The 14,819-nt window shown below is 39.6% G+C and overlaps 1 protein-coding gene across 7 annotated transcripts in view; it reads right to left on the bottom strand.

Annotated features, from left to right (window-relative positions):
* CARMIL1 (capping protein regulator and myosin 1 linker 1) overlaps positions 1–14,819 on the bottom strand; it is a 398,843-nt gene that overhangs the window by 152,685 nt on the left and 231,339 nt on the right. For all 7 annotated transcript variants that reach the window (XM_049884969.1, XM_049884962.1, XM_049884966.1 and 4 more), the window contains 2 exons: positions 12,034–12,122; positions 10,801–10,895 (listed from right to left, as the gene is read on the bottom strand). In XM_049884969.1, the coding sequence (XP_049740926.1) occupies positions 10,801–10,895; positions 12,034–12,122 (184 nt within the window). The remainder of the gene's footprint in view (positions 1–10,800; positions 10,896–12,033; positions 12,123–14,819) is intronic.

The raw sequence follows: 14,819 nt of genomic DNA, 5'->3' as shown, positions 1-14,819 counted from the left end.
TTATATTAATGAGCCACTACTAGTGTAGGCAGGCACTGGGTGGGTTTGACTAGTGTAGGATATGTCTTAAATCACTCTCTTTTGAGATATAAAAAGAGCAGATTAAGTAAGCAGCAAAAAAGCACAGACAGGGGAAGATAGGTGCCATGCCACATGAGATTGCAAAGGAACCAAGAAACAGACGCTAAAAAGAGACATGGAACTTCACCCAGAAAGCCTTTCCCTAGAGCCAGCGCCCTGAATTTGGACTTCTAGCCTCTTTAGCTGTGAGAAAATGAATTTCTGTTTGTTAAAGCCACCTACTCGTGGTATTTGTTATAAAAACCCAAAAAACCAAACCCACTGCTGTCGAGTTGATTCCGACTCATACCGACCCTATATGACAGAGTAGAACTGCCCCATAGAGCTTCCAAGGAGCGCCTGGCGGATATGAACTGTCAACCTCTTGGTTAGCAGCCGTGGCACTTAACCACTATGCCACCAGGGTTTCCATTTCTGTCATAAAAACCACTACACCACCAGGGTTTCCATTTCTGTCATAGCAGCTCTAAATAACTAAGACAGTAGACATTTTACGGACATTACAAATATAATTCGAAGGTATAATAAATATCTTTATGTCAAAAAATGTGTCAATTTAGAAAAATATATTTTTTAATTCCTTACAGAAAACACAACTTAGCAAAACTGATGGTAGTGAAATGTGGCCTTTTGCCTTGGTTCACTGAGAAAACATCTTGAGAGATTTTTCCCCTAAACGCTGAGGAGTTACCTTTGCCCTACTTTCTATCCCAGAGGGTTTGTTACTTTTGTCCAGGTTGATTGACATTTCCTGGTAAACTGTAAACATCTCAGTTTTGAAACTTTTTTGTCTGATCCTGGGCTGCATTCTGCCCTGTGACTGGTATGTGCCTTGCAGGGATTGGTCAACAGACTATGCAAATAAGATAAGTTGTACCCTACTCTACAAATGAAGTGTCTTTGGCCTTCCCAGAGGGAATTGGTCAGTTTGTGGCCCTGGCGGGAGCTCTATGCCTTGAAATTGATAAGGGATTTGTGTATTTAAGCAGCCAGTCCCGCAGAAGTTTTTCAGAACAGAAAAAAGCAGGAAGAAAAACCGAAGGAATACAGAAAAAGCAAAGAGAGAGGAGGCAAGGAACCTCCTAAAAGAGTTGTAACACGGATCAAGGACTGTAACACTGAAGATAACAACAGGCCCGACAGGGCCTAGTGGCAGAGCTGATGGTAACAGGGAGCAGGGCCAAGAGAAGCCTGTCCTGGGGTGGGGGTGGGGGATGGGGAGAAGGAGCCTGTTATGGGGGGTGGGGAGAGAAGCAAGAAGAGGTCTGCATGACTGAAAGAGCCTGAGAGGGGTATCCTACACTGAAGTAAGGGAGACTTCGCCCACATGCTTCCTGATCCTGATCCCGAGTTGTACCCTGTTCCTTAATAAACCACTTAACTGTAAGTATGGTCTATGAGTTGTTTGGCCATTACAACAGATCATCAAACCCAGAAGAGAAGATGAGACTGCCATGGGAGGAATGGCTGATGTCAGATTTGGTGAAAAGGGTTGGAGACTGGAGATATGTCTGATCCCTTTATGTTGAACTTGATTCTTCACCCCGTTGTAAAGTTAGAGGTCTGATGCTACCCCCACCATTTTACATTGATATCAGAAAAACTATTTAATCTCAGTAGTCCTCTATCAATTCAAGAAAATAAATTATTAAAATTTTTTTGTTAAATTATTACATTCTCCATAAAGAGAGGCAAAATAAACCAAATGTAAAAGAGTACATACTAATTTGATATTTATAAAGTTCAAGAATAAGCAAACTAATCCACTATGACAGAAGTCAGAATTCCAAACCAAAAAAACCCAAACCTGTTGATGTCAAGTGGATTCTGACTCATAGCAATCCTATAGGACAGAGCAGAACTACGCCATCGGCTTCCAAGGAGTGGCTGGTGGATTCAAACTGCCAACCTTTTGGTTAGTAGCCAACGCTTAACCACTGCACCACCAGGGCTCCGAAGACAGAAGAGCAGTTATCACTGGGGGTTGGGGGGACCAGAGGGTGGGGGTGGTGGGAAAAACCACAAAGGAGGCCTGTGGGGTATTGGTAAATGCTCTGTTTCTTGATCTTGGTAGTGGTTGCTCAGGAGTGTTCGCTTTGTAAAAATTCATCAAGGAGTAAACTTGGGATTTGTAGACTTGTATGAATGTACATTGTATCTCAATGAAAAATTTACTTTGAAAAATTAGGTATAGAAGAGGGAAGAATACCAGATTCTCACTTTTAAATTTCGATAGGTGTTATCATGGACCTCTCATGACGCACATACGTTCTCTCTCCACATATATATATAATGTATACGTATATGTATGTATGTGTGTGTGTATGTATATACACACACACATATATATGTGTATATAGCATAAAACCAAAAAAACCAAACCTGCTGCCATCGAACCCATTCTGACTCAGGGACCATGTAAGACAGAGCAGAACTGCCTCATAGGGTTTCCAAGGCTGTAAAGCTTTACAGGAGCCGACTGCCACATGTTTCTCCCTCAGAGTAGCTGGTGGGTTAGAACTGCCAACCAAGAGGTTGGCGGGCTGAGAGCTTTAACCACTGCACCACCAGGCCTTCTGTATATAGCATATATTTTATTCTTTCAAAAGAAGACAATTTTAACTTTTAAGAGTTTTGTGTGTGCGTCAGACACACCTATAAACACCACATAAAACTGAAAATGCCTATCACCAAACCCAAGACCAGAGTGAAACAACTTACAGAACATGTGACTCCCACCCATCTGCTCATTCCTAAATCATAAACTATTTTTTTTTTTTTAAAAAAAAGGTAGACAAAAGAGAGTAATCCAGCAATATGCTTCTCTGGAAATCTAAGTATCACTCCAAAACTAATGAAAGCAATAACAAGTAAAGCTCCTAAACTAGAAAAAAGGTGAATAAAATCACATTTGATAATTAAAAAAAAAAAAAAAAACACACACAACAGGATCTAAGGTAAACAAGATTAAAGGTAAAGATTATTAAAGATACAGATGCGAAATAGTACCGTTAAAATATTTTTATCAAATTCCAGGTTATGTAACTAGAAATACATAATGGCTGCTTAAGAGTCCATTTGATTAAAAATGTGGTTTTATATCCTAGAAGAAGAAGTTGTGATGAATTATTGCTCTTGATGAAATTTTCAAAAAAAATAAGAGATTATAGGTCTTGATGGTAGTAAGACTGGTAATGTGGTGGCAGGTGTTTTTTTTTTTTGAAAAAATTTTTTGTGTGCGTTTTAAGTGAAAGTTTACGGTTCAAGTCAATTTCTCGTACAAAATCTTATACACACATTGTTATGTGACCCTAGTTCCTCTCCCCGTAATGTGACAACACATTCCTCCTCTTCACCTTGTATTTCCCATGTCCATTCAACCAGCTTCTGTCCCACTCCGCCTTCTCATTTCGCCTCCAGATGGGAGCTGCCCACATAGTCTCAAGCGTCTACCTGAGCCAAGAAGCTCACTCACTAGTACCTTATGTCTTATAAAAAAAAAAAAAATCCAGTCTAATCTCTGTCCCAAGAGTTGGCTTCAGGAATGGTTTTAGTTTTGGGCTAACAGAGAGTCCAGGGACCATGACCTCTGGGGTCCCTCCAGTCTCAGTCAGACCATTAAGTCTCATCTTTTTACTGGAATTTGAGGTTTGCATCGGCAGTTCTTTTTTTGTAAAAAAAAAAAAAAAATCCAAAATAGGTCTGCTTTCTTGATAAAATGTTTTATTTTATGTTCTCAGGTAACCGCATGTTGTAAATATATTTCTTCTTTAAAGCAACGCCCTTGCTAAGTGCTAATGGAATGAAAGGTGTAACTGGGGGGTCAGAATTGTTCATTTAAAAAGAAAATGAGAGAACTAAATTGATCTATGAAATTTTCTCTCCCTCCTTAGGATATAAACTAGACTAAGTATCTAATGCTGTCAGGGTAGAAACTCTTAAATAAGTTTAATCATTTTATGACTAAATGAAATACAATAACTAAAGGTAGCATATTTTTATTTCTAGAATATAAAATCCTTGCTTATAGGAATGCTTCATATATACTTCCTATATTCCATTTTCCATACAGTCTTTACTTTGGGGTATAGTACACACTGTGTGTGAGAACACAAACTCTAAAATAGAATACCAAAACAAAGCCATTGCCGGTAAGTTGATTCCGACTCATAGTGACCCCATAGGACAGAGTAAAATTGCCTGACAGGGTTTCCAAGGAGCAGCTGGTGGATTTGAACTGCTGACCTTCCGGTTAGTAGCTGAGTTCTTAATGACTACACCACAGGGCTCCAAAATAAGATACAGTCGGGTTCAAATTAGGCTGTGTGACCTAGTGAAGTTTACTAAGTCTGCATTCATTAATTGAGAAGAATAATAGCACTAAAGTCATATTGTTGAGTCACCTGAAAAACAGAAATAATAATTTGCTGTTGTTAGTTGCCACCGAGTTGACTCCGACTTGCGGTGACTCCATGTACAATATAATGAAACATCGTCCAGTTCTCCACCATCTTCACAATCATTGATATATCTGGGTCCATTGCTGTGGCTACTGTGAATTTTGTGTGCCTTTCAACCTAGGGGGCTCATCTTCCAGCACTGTATAGTACAATATTATTTGTGATCCATAAGGTTTTCATTGGCTAATGTTCAGACGTAGATCACCAGGCCTTTCTTCCTAGTCTGTCTTAGTCTAGGAGTTCCACTGAAACCTTTCCACCATGGGTGACCCTGCTCGTATTTGAAATACTGAAGTCGTAGCTTCCAGTATCACAGCAACATGCAAACCACCACAGGATCACACACTGACAGTTGGCAGTGGAGGGTTAGGGTTAAATGCAATAATGCATGAAAAGTGCTTAACACAATGCTTGACACACAGTATATACTCAGTAAATGTTAGCTGTTACAGTAAAAATTACCAGGCACATAAAAAATATTCCTCCAGAAGGCACAACCACAGACGCCTCGTGAGAAGGATCCATTAGTTCAGTGGTTGTAGCATCACAAACTTGAGTGTTTGATCAGAAAGACTCACTCTCTAAGGTAACTCTGGGCCCTTACGCAGAAGTTGCCATGATATGGAGGGCAGCCTCCTGGTAAAGGTCTATTCACAGACAAGAGAATTACACACTAAAGAACTCAAAAATGGTAGATGTCAACAACAAAGACAGAGAAGAAAGACAATTTACAAATACAGCCACTGAGACAGAAGAAACGTGATACATTTATCCTAGGAAAGAGAAAGCTGAGAGATCAGCTACTTAATCTGTGAAAAGGTAAGTTGTTTTGCAAAGGAACCTTCACTTTGGCAAAATTCAGAAATGAGATACGAAGAATTTAAGGTGGGTGACCCAGTATCTTTGGCAAATTGAATAAACTAAGGGTGGGTGGCAGACAAACTTTTAGAGTAAAAACAAAAAATGAACCTTTCCTGTATTTTCTGAGGGGTCCCTGGCTGTGTGGTGCAAACAGTTAACACAGTCAGCTGCTAATTTTAAGACTGGAAGTTTGAGTCTACCCAGAAGCACCACGAAAAAAAGTCCTGGTCATCTACTTCCAAAAAATCAACTAGTGAAAACTCTGTGGAGCACAGTTCTACTCTGACACACATGGGTGTGCCATGAGTCAGAATCAACTTGATGACCACTGGGGGTCTGGAACTTTCTGAAGCTACTTAATCAATGGTGCCATGCAGGAAACTGATCAGCAAGAAAAGCTTTCCTGAGAAACAGTCCCGTCACAAAACTCTCTCTGAGAGTTCCCAAATAAGTCCCTGAGTAGATGGTTCAGGTGCAGACTCAAATGCCAGTTGGTGTTTAAATTCCTCGCAATTGTGGGCTACTTACGGTGCAAAGACCCAACTTGTTTGTGTTTCTTTGAGTTTCCTTCTCCGGTTGGGTTTATACGATCTACAATTTCATTACACACTCCTCCCCATGCTTTTCATTGTGTTCAAACATAAAATACTGCCATTGAAATGCTCGGAAACAAAAATCATTAAAACTTTCCCTAAAGTTTCAATAAACTATTTTACACTCAATTAGATTTCTTGTTGCACTTCCATTCATGAGCTGAAAAGCTACCACTCATCTTCAGATATTTAGCCTGAAGACAACTGACCTATAAGGAAGTTCAGGAGGCTCAGATACAAGAGTGAAGAGAAGTGGGAAGTACTGGAGTTGACAGCTACCCAAGGACACTACCAAACACAGCCATGAAGAATCTAGAAGGGGCAGAGAAGAAGAATGCCTTGTTGTGAGAAAATATTATAGCAATGCCAAAACCTGAGGGTTATGTAAGCGGAAACCACACTGGTGAGTCAGAATGTGCACACGAGGCTTAGAATTAAATGATTAAAACACCAAGCGTGGACTGTAGGTAGGTGAAAGGACATACAATGGCAGGTCTCCACAGGTAGGGCTGTGGAGAAAAAAAGGTAAGGAGATGCCATCACTGAACACATGCCGTGACTCTATATTAAAAAAAAAAAAAACTCCATTCAAGTGCAATTTAAAAACCACAGAAGAAATTAAGATTAAGTTACATCAAAACCAATTTAAGAAAATACTGACTACGTCGTACAAGGTCTTATAGTAGATCCTGTGTGTCTTTGGAGGGGAAAGGAGAAAGAAGGGCCAGGAATGGGTATGACCCACTAAACCCACTGCTGTCAAGTTGAGTCCGACTCATAGCGACCCTATAGGACAGAGTAGATCTCCCCCATAGAGTTTCCAAGGAGTGTCTGGTGGATTCCAACTGTCAGCCTTTTGGTTAGCAGCTGTAGCTCTTAACCACTACACTCCCAGGGTTTCCAGAATGGGTATGTGAGGAAGTAATCTGCAGGGGGGTGGAGACAGATGGACTTGTTTAATTATAATGCAGCAGGATGAGGTAAATGCTATCATAGAAATTTAAGCATAAGGGTTAGAGGAACTCAGAGGTAAGGGCCTGATAGAAGAAACCACACCTGAGGCAGCATGTTGCCCAGCACGGCCATACCTCAGAGCATACGAGGTACACAAGAGGAAAGAATAGGAAAGGTCTCAGGCTCATTCTTCCCTCCCAGAGCCCCAAAGTCCAACAATATGTGATCTTTTGGAAATGGCCTCTTTTCATTTCGCATAATGTTTGTGAGGTTTATTTATCCATGTTGTAGCATGTATCAGCCCTACCTCCTTTTTATCGCTAAGTAGCATTCCATTGTAGGTATTCACCATATTATGTGTATCCACTCATCGGTTGATGGACATTTGGGCTTATTTACGTTTGGCTATTATGAATAATGCTGCTTTGCACTGATGCGCAAGTCTTTGTGTGGACATATGTTTCATTTCTTTTGGGTGATATTAGGAGTGGAATTGCTGGGTCATATGGCCAATTTGCAGTCACCTGGATGGTGAAAGCAATTTGGGATTGGCTGCTAACCCAAAGGTTGATGGTTCAAACCCACCCAGAAGCTCTGCGGAAGAAAGGGCTGGCAAACTGCTTCCATAAAGATTACAGCCAAGAAACCCTCACCCATGAATCAAGGGCCGACTCAACCGTAGTTAACAAAATGACAAATTTGTATTTAACACTGTAAGAAACTGTCTAACCCTTACAAAGTGGCTGAATCATTTTACATTTCCACCAGCAATGTCAGAGGGTCCAGTTTCTCAACATCGTTATCAATACCGAGTTTGATTATAGCCATCCTTCTGGGTGAGAAATGGCATCTCATTGTAATTTTAATCTGCATTACCCTAATGACTAAGGAAAAGGCCCCTGCGTGGTACAAACAGTTTGTGCTGGACTACCAACCTAAAGATTGGCAATTCAAACCCACTCAGCAGCACCACAGAAGAAAGGCACGGCTATCTCCTTTCATAAAAATTCTTGTTGTTGCTGTTGATGTCAGGTACCATCAAGTCAGTTCCAACTCATAGTGGTCTTATGTGTAACACAACAAAATGTTGCCCAATCCTGCACCGTTCCCACAGTTGTTGCTGTTTGAGCACACTGCTGTAGTCACTGTTATGAATCCATCTGGCTAAGGATCCTCCTCTTTTTTGCTGACCCTCTATTTTACCAAGCATGATGTTCTTCTGGAGGGCCTGGACCCTTCTGATAACATGTCCAAAGTATGTGAGATGAAGATTTGCCATCCTCGCTTTTAAGGAGCATTCTGGCTGTACTTCTTCGGAGACAGATTAGTTCATTCTTCTGGCGGTCCATGGTATATTCAATATTCTTCACCAACACCATAATTCAAATGCATAAATTCTTCTTCATTCTTCCTTGTTCACTGTCCAGCTTTAACATGCATAGGAGGTGACTGAAATTACCATGCCTTGCTGGTCAGGTGTACCATAGTCCTCCAAGTGACATGTTTGCTTTCTCATACTTTAAAGAGGTCTTCTGCAGCAGATTTGCCCAATGCAATACCTCGTTTAATTTCTTGACTGCTGCTTCCATGGGCATTGGTTGTGAATCCAAGTAAAATGAAATCCTTGACAACTTCAATATTTTCTCCATTTATCATGATGTTCCTTATTGGTCCAGTTGTCAGAATTTTCATTTTCTTTATGCTGAGGTGTAATCCATACTGAAGGCTGTGGTCTTTGATCTTCAACAGTAAATGCTTCAAGTCCTCTTCACTTTCAGCGAGCAAGGTTGTGTCATCTGCATATCACAGGCTGTTAAGGAGTCTTCCCCCAATATTGAAGCTGTATTCTTCATAAAGATTACAGCCACAGAAACCCTCTGAGGCAGTTCTACTCTGTAACACACATGATGTTGCCATGGGTCTGACTTGAGGGCAATAGGATTTTTTTTTAATAATGAGAAGTGCCCCTTCCTGGTATGTCTGCCCTCTAGATTTCATTTTCTTAAGGACCTGCCTCCAACAACTACCTCTATTGATCCCATCCCATCAGCAGATAAATACGGTTGTGTCCTGTCCATCTAAAAGCTAAACCAAAACAGCCGTCCTGTGTATAAAAGGTGATCTACACAGTTCCCCCTTTGTTCACATTCACTTCTCTATAGCATTTGACTAATAGAGCATGTAGTTTTCCTAAAGAAATTATTATACCCCAGAAAAACTCCAATTCCCAGGATAAACCAGTTGCCAGTGAGTCAGTTCTGATTCACGCGATCCCACGTGCATATCAGAGCCGAAGTGCGCTCTGCAGGATTTTTGATGGCCGCTTTTTCAGAAGTAGATCACCAGGCCTTTCTTCCCAGGCACCTCTAGGCGGTGGACTCAAATCTCCAACCTTGCATTCAGCAGTGGAGATCATTAACCATTTTTACTACCCAGAGGCTCCAATTCCAGGGGCAGGCATCAATTACTATTAGCTTTAGTTTCTCCTATGAGGATGTTTTTCATGTGACCTAATTTTCTAATTCCATCAAACCCATCCTTTAGTTTCACTTCTCTGTCTAGATGCTGCAAAGTTACCCTAGAGATTTTTGCTTGCATACAACATAGCTATCTTTTTCGACATAGAACAATGTCCGTATCAGGAACAAAAAGCAAAACTGAATGTCTATATCCGTATCTTCAGTCCAGTTTAATAATTAATCCTCATCAAATATATAACATTGATAGATGAAAGGCCCTTATTCAACAAAGCTGGAAAACATTTCCACCAGATAATGAAAACAAAATATTCCCTCTAGAGATAAAGCTATTTCTTAAGTCCCATCCATCAATGCTGTAGTAATGAGAATTCAAATTCTCAAGTTTCACTTTCCAAACCTATTCAGTCTTCCCTCTAGCCATGCAAGCGTTTTTAATAAAAACCTTCTTCTGCCTCATCATGAACTCCAGTCCTTTCAACTGCTCCCTATTACCATATTCAAATCTTGTTAAATATTAAAAGATATTTGTGGTAGGCAGAATTCCAAGATGGTCCCCAAGATTTCTGCCCCCTGCTGTACATAAAAAAAACCCTGTACAATTCCCTTGAATGTGAATGGGACCAGTGAAGATGACAGGATATCACCCCTATAATGAGGTTATTAATCAGCTGACTTTGGGTTAATCAGAAGGGACACTGTCTGGGGTGGGCCTGACCTAATCAGGTGAGCCCTTTTTTAAAAAGGTAAAGAGAGGTGCATTCCTGTGGGCCTCAAAGATGAAGCAAACTGCCATTTTGTGAGGAGTGGGCACTTGGCAAGGACCTGATTTCAGCCTCTAGAAGCTATAGTGATCTCCAGCCAATAGCTAGCAATAAAATGGGGCCTGTCTTTCAGCCCCAAAGAAATAAATTCCACCAACAACCAGTACACTTGAGGAGGACCTCAAGCAACAGATGGGATCACAGCTTCGGCTGACAACTTGATTTCAACCCGGTGAGATCGTGAGTAGAGAGCTCAGCTAAAAGAACCGAGGCTACTGGCCCCAGAAACTGAGATGATAATTTTTGTGTTCTTTTAAGCTGCTAAGTTTGTGGCAATTTGATACCCAAAAAGAGATAATTAATATGATTGTTTAAAAAATGATCTCTTCTCTTTTTGCATCCCTTCGAAAAATGTTTAAATCAGACAATAAAGTTTTAGCAAGAATACTGTCATGAAAGGGAGGAAAGAACTCGAAGCCAACAAGAGCATCAACAGCATTTATAACGTAATTACAACTTACCTTGACACCACTATTAAGGCAGAGCGAAATCAAAATTCCCTAACCCTGTTACAATTCTGGCATCGACGCTAACGCAAATGCTACGGTACCTCTATCCTCCAGTGGGTTGCCAGCAAGGTTAATCGTGTGGAGTCCTGAGTTGGGGTTATGGGCTAGAGCACCGGCCAGTTTTTGTGCAAAATCTCTGTAAGTAAACAAAAACAGGAAGATTGAACAATACAAAACGTAAAACTGTTGAAATAAAAAAATAAGAGAGGAAAACCTTCTTACGATGTTAATCTATAGATCATATATTTGTTAACACCCAATCTAAATTACATGAGTATATTTCTTCATCAGAGAATCTGGAAAGCCAAATGGGCCAAAATCCCATTCAAAAGAAAAAGGAAAATCCGTACTTGCCCATCTTAAGAAATTGCCTAACCGTTTTTCCAAAGTGGCTGGATGCTGTTAAATAATACTCCTGAATGGAACCTACTTGGAGGGGCCAAGTAGTATTATTTAACAGCATCCAGCCACTTTGGAAAAACGGTTAGGCAATTTCTTAAGATGGGCAAGTACGGATTTTACTTCTCAGGAAAATTACAGTAGGCTATTCACTCTATCTTAGTTCTTATTTCATGCAATACTCATGAATGCCAAACTGATTGCTCTAATTATTGACTTTAAAGGCTACAATTGCCAGCACTGTATTTTAACAAAAATCAAAATCACTATTTTAGTTACATTCTAACCTGTTGCTGTTGAACCTATTCTGATTCATGGTGACCTCATATGTTACAGGGTGGAACTGCCCTGTAGGGTTTTCTAGGCTGTAGTTTGTACAAAAGCAGATTACCAGACCTTTCTTTTGTGATTAAGGCACAGAGGGCTTAAAAGCCTGCCCAAGGTCGTAAGGCCTCTGGCTTCAGAATTCATACTTTTAGCCACTACATCATGAACCCTCAAAAATACTAAGCGACAGGACAACAAAAGATGTCATTAAATTTGTGACGTCATGATAAGGATGGGGCTCATAGGAATTTCTTTGTTCAGAAGGGAAAACACTATTGTCTATATGTGAGTAGCCTGACTTTTTTTAAAACTATGTATTAATTAACTGAAGATTAAATGCCCAAAACTTTTATTTTCACAAATAATGCGCCCACGTAAATAATGGGCGCACACATACAACGCACAGATTGTACACAGGAAAATAATGCACGACAAGGCTTTGCATTTGCCCAAAAAAATGTATAACAGGGACTTTTTTTGCATAAAATTACTGTGTGTGTGCGTGTGCGTGTGCGTGTGTGTGTGTGTGTGTTCAGGAAAATACTCACGTTCTAAGTCCAGCATTTTCCAACACCAATTCTTCCAGTCGACTGGACCTACTCACCACCCTCAAGATCTGTTCACAGACATCAGTGGACTGTAAGAGAAAACATTCTTTGACCATTCCATAAAGCTAAAAAAAAAAAAACTCACTTCATGCTTATAAATCTACACAGGTGCAAAGTTTTAACTTAATTAATTAATTAAGTTTTAATTAAACATTTTAATTTAATTAAACATTTTAATTAAACATTCATTCATTCAACAGATCTTGACTGAGCACACACTATGATGTACCATTGCTATGAAGGTCTTGAGAACACAATGACATAAAGGGCAAAGTCCCTGCCTCCAAGAGCGTAGCAGATAAGAAGTAAATATGTAATTATGATAAAATTATTAAAAGGTCATTTTGGTCACACTGTTTGACTTGCTTGCTTTGGACACATCATCAGAACTCAATCACTGGAGGAAGACATCATGAAGTAGAAGGCCCGAGAGGGCATGAGAGACCCTCAGTGAGATGGATTGGCACAACAGCCGAAAGGATGGACTGGAACATGCTGGCAATCGTCAGGGTGACACGGAAACTGACGTTTTGCTCTTTTGTACATAAGGTCGCCACTGAGTCAGGGTCTCCTTGACGGTAACTAACAACAACACCAAACACACAGAGGGACATCTTACCCAGTCTTAAGAAAACCAAAAAGGGCTTCCCAGAGAAAGTGATCTCTAAAATTGAGAACTGAAGACTAAGAAGAAGGGATGTTGATAACGGTGTCAGAGATGATGTTTACTGAGTTCTTGCCATATGCACTTATTTTTTAATCCTCCCCAATATAAAACATTAGTTAAGTATTACTATTTCCTTTTTATAGCTGGAAAAATTAAAATTTAATGACGCCATGTAATTTAATAAAGACGCTGAATAAGCACTTGATAAATGTTAACTACCATTTCGACATTCCCACTAGTATTCTCTAAAATAGGTAAAGTAAGAAACAACCTAATGGCCTGATGACAGGAAAGAGTTAAATAAATGATGGTCTCTTATGTTAATAAGAATCCCAACTTTTAATAAGGAGCCCTGGTGGTGCAGTGGTTAAAGTTCAGCTGCTAACCAAAAGGTTGGCGGTTCTAACCCACTAGCCTCTCTGAGGGAGAAAGATGTGGCAATCTGCTTCGGGAAAGATTACAGTCTTGGAAACCCTATGGGGCAGTTCTACTCTGTCCTACGGGGATGCTATGAGTCCAAGTCGACTCGATGGCAATATGATTTTTGTGTTAAAAAAATTAAAGAAAATATTTTGTAGCTATATAACTGTATGTCTGTGGAAATGTTTTAAATGCTTAGGATATCACGTTAAATAAAAAATCATAATTAAAATGTTTATTAAGATTACAATTAAAAAAAAAAATACAAGTAACTAAAGTCTTGAGAGGGCTATGAAAAATTGAAGAGTTGCCCTGGTGGTAGAATTGTCTGTAATTTTTCTTTTAAAATTTCATTTATTAATATTTTCTTAATTATTTATATCCTTTCTTATTCAAAAGCTAGTTTAAGGTAATTCCTGACATCATATTTGAGCATGCCTGTCTACTGCAAGGAAACCCTGGTGGCATAGTGGTTAAGAGCCGTAGCACTTAACTAAGAGGTCAACAGTTCGAATCCACCAGGCACTCCTTGGAAACTCTACAGGGCAGTTCCACTCTGTCCCTTAGGGTCGCTATGAGTCAGAATCAACTCAACGGCAGTGGGCTTGGTTTGGTTTTGGTCTACTGCAAGCTTGGCACTATGTTGAGTGATTTAGGAAAATAAAAAAGTTGAGTGTGTGGGCTCTCAAAGGGCTTACATTTAGTTAAACTCAAATGTGTACAACAAAAACTAGAGGAGGATCACTTTAAAGTAACGAGTGACTTTGTGCAAAATAAAATAAATATAGAATTTTAGAATTAAAAGGAACCATATACATTACCTGATCCAACCATATCACCTTAAAAAGGGTGAAAGACGGTGCAACCATGTTCACTGACTTGTCTAAGTTAAAAACTGAAAAGAGTTGAGCAGGATCTCAATTCTGCTATTTTAATGAATCAAGAGAATATTGGACAGAAACTTGATCCTAATCACAGATCTGACATTATTTAAAAAAAAAAAAAAAGAGAAAAGAAAAAAACCTGACATTCAAATTAGGAATAATGACTACTGAAAAATATTGGCTGCTTTTTTTAAGCTTAACACAAAGCATGTAACTCCTCTTTTTCCTGTGGTACCTTAGGAGGCTTTATTGGGCTAGGAGCAATCTTCACAACCCAGAGGGCTCATATAACATGGGAGGAATCCATATTTTTTCCTCATGCCCTTCATGCCCTCCAAAGAAGGTATGCCTCCTGATACTGTCTTTTCCTTCAAATAGCACCAGTGCTTGAAAATGTTTTGAGATAATCCTATTGCAATACCCAGCAAAGGGGAAGTATCACCTCTTTTTTCATTTTGGATTGAAAACACAAAGATCACTATTCTTTTCGAAGACTTGTAATGTGATATGCCAAAGACCGTTTTTCATTTTAAAATACCAGATATTAAAAATATACACATACGCATTTTTATTTGGAAACCTCAGGTAATAAAAGAGAAATAAGGACAGTCCTCGAATCCTATCCTTCCACACCTTTCTCTCTCTCTAGACACCCACAAAAGCATATAAGCACTGTCATGGTCTGTGTTGCCAGGACTGAAACGATTAGGTTCATCACCTTTTCTTTCCTCAACATCTAGGGCAGCTGAAAGAAG

Source organism: Elephas maximus, chromosome 1 (assembly GCF_024166365.1).
Source record: "Elephas maximus indicus isolate mEleMax1 chromosome 1, mEleMax1 primary haplotype, whole genome shotgun sequence".
NCBI lineage: Eukaryota > Metazoa > Chordata > Mammalia > Proboscidea > Elephantidae > Elephas > Elephas maximus.
Note: the sequence above shows the minus strand (reverse complement) of the source record. Positions and strands in the feature narration are given on the sequence as shown.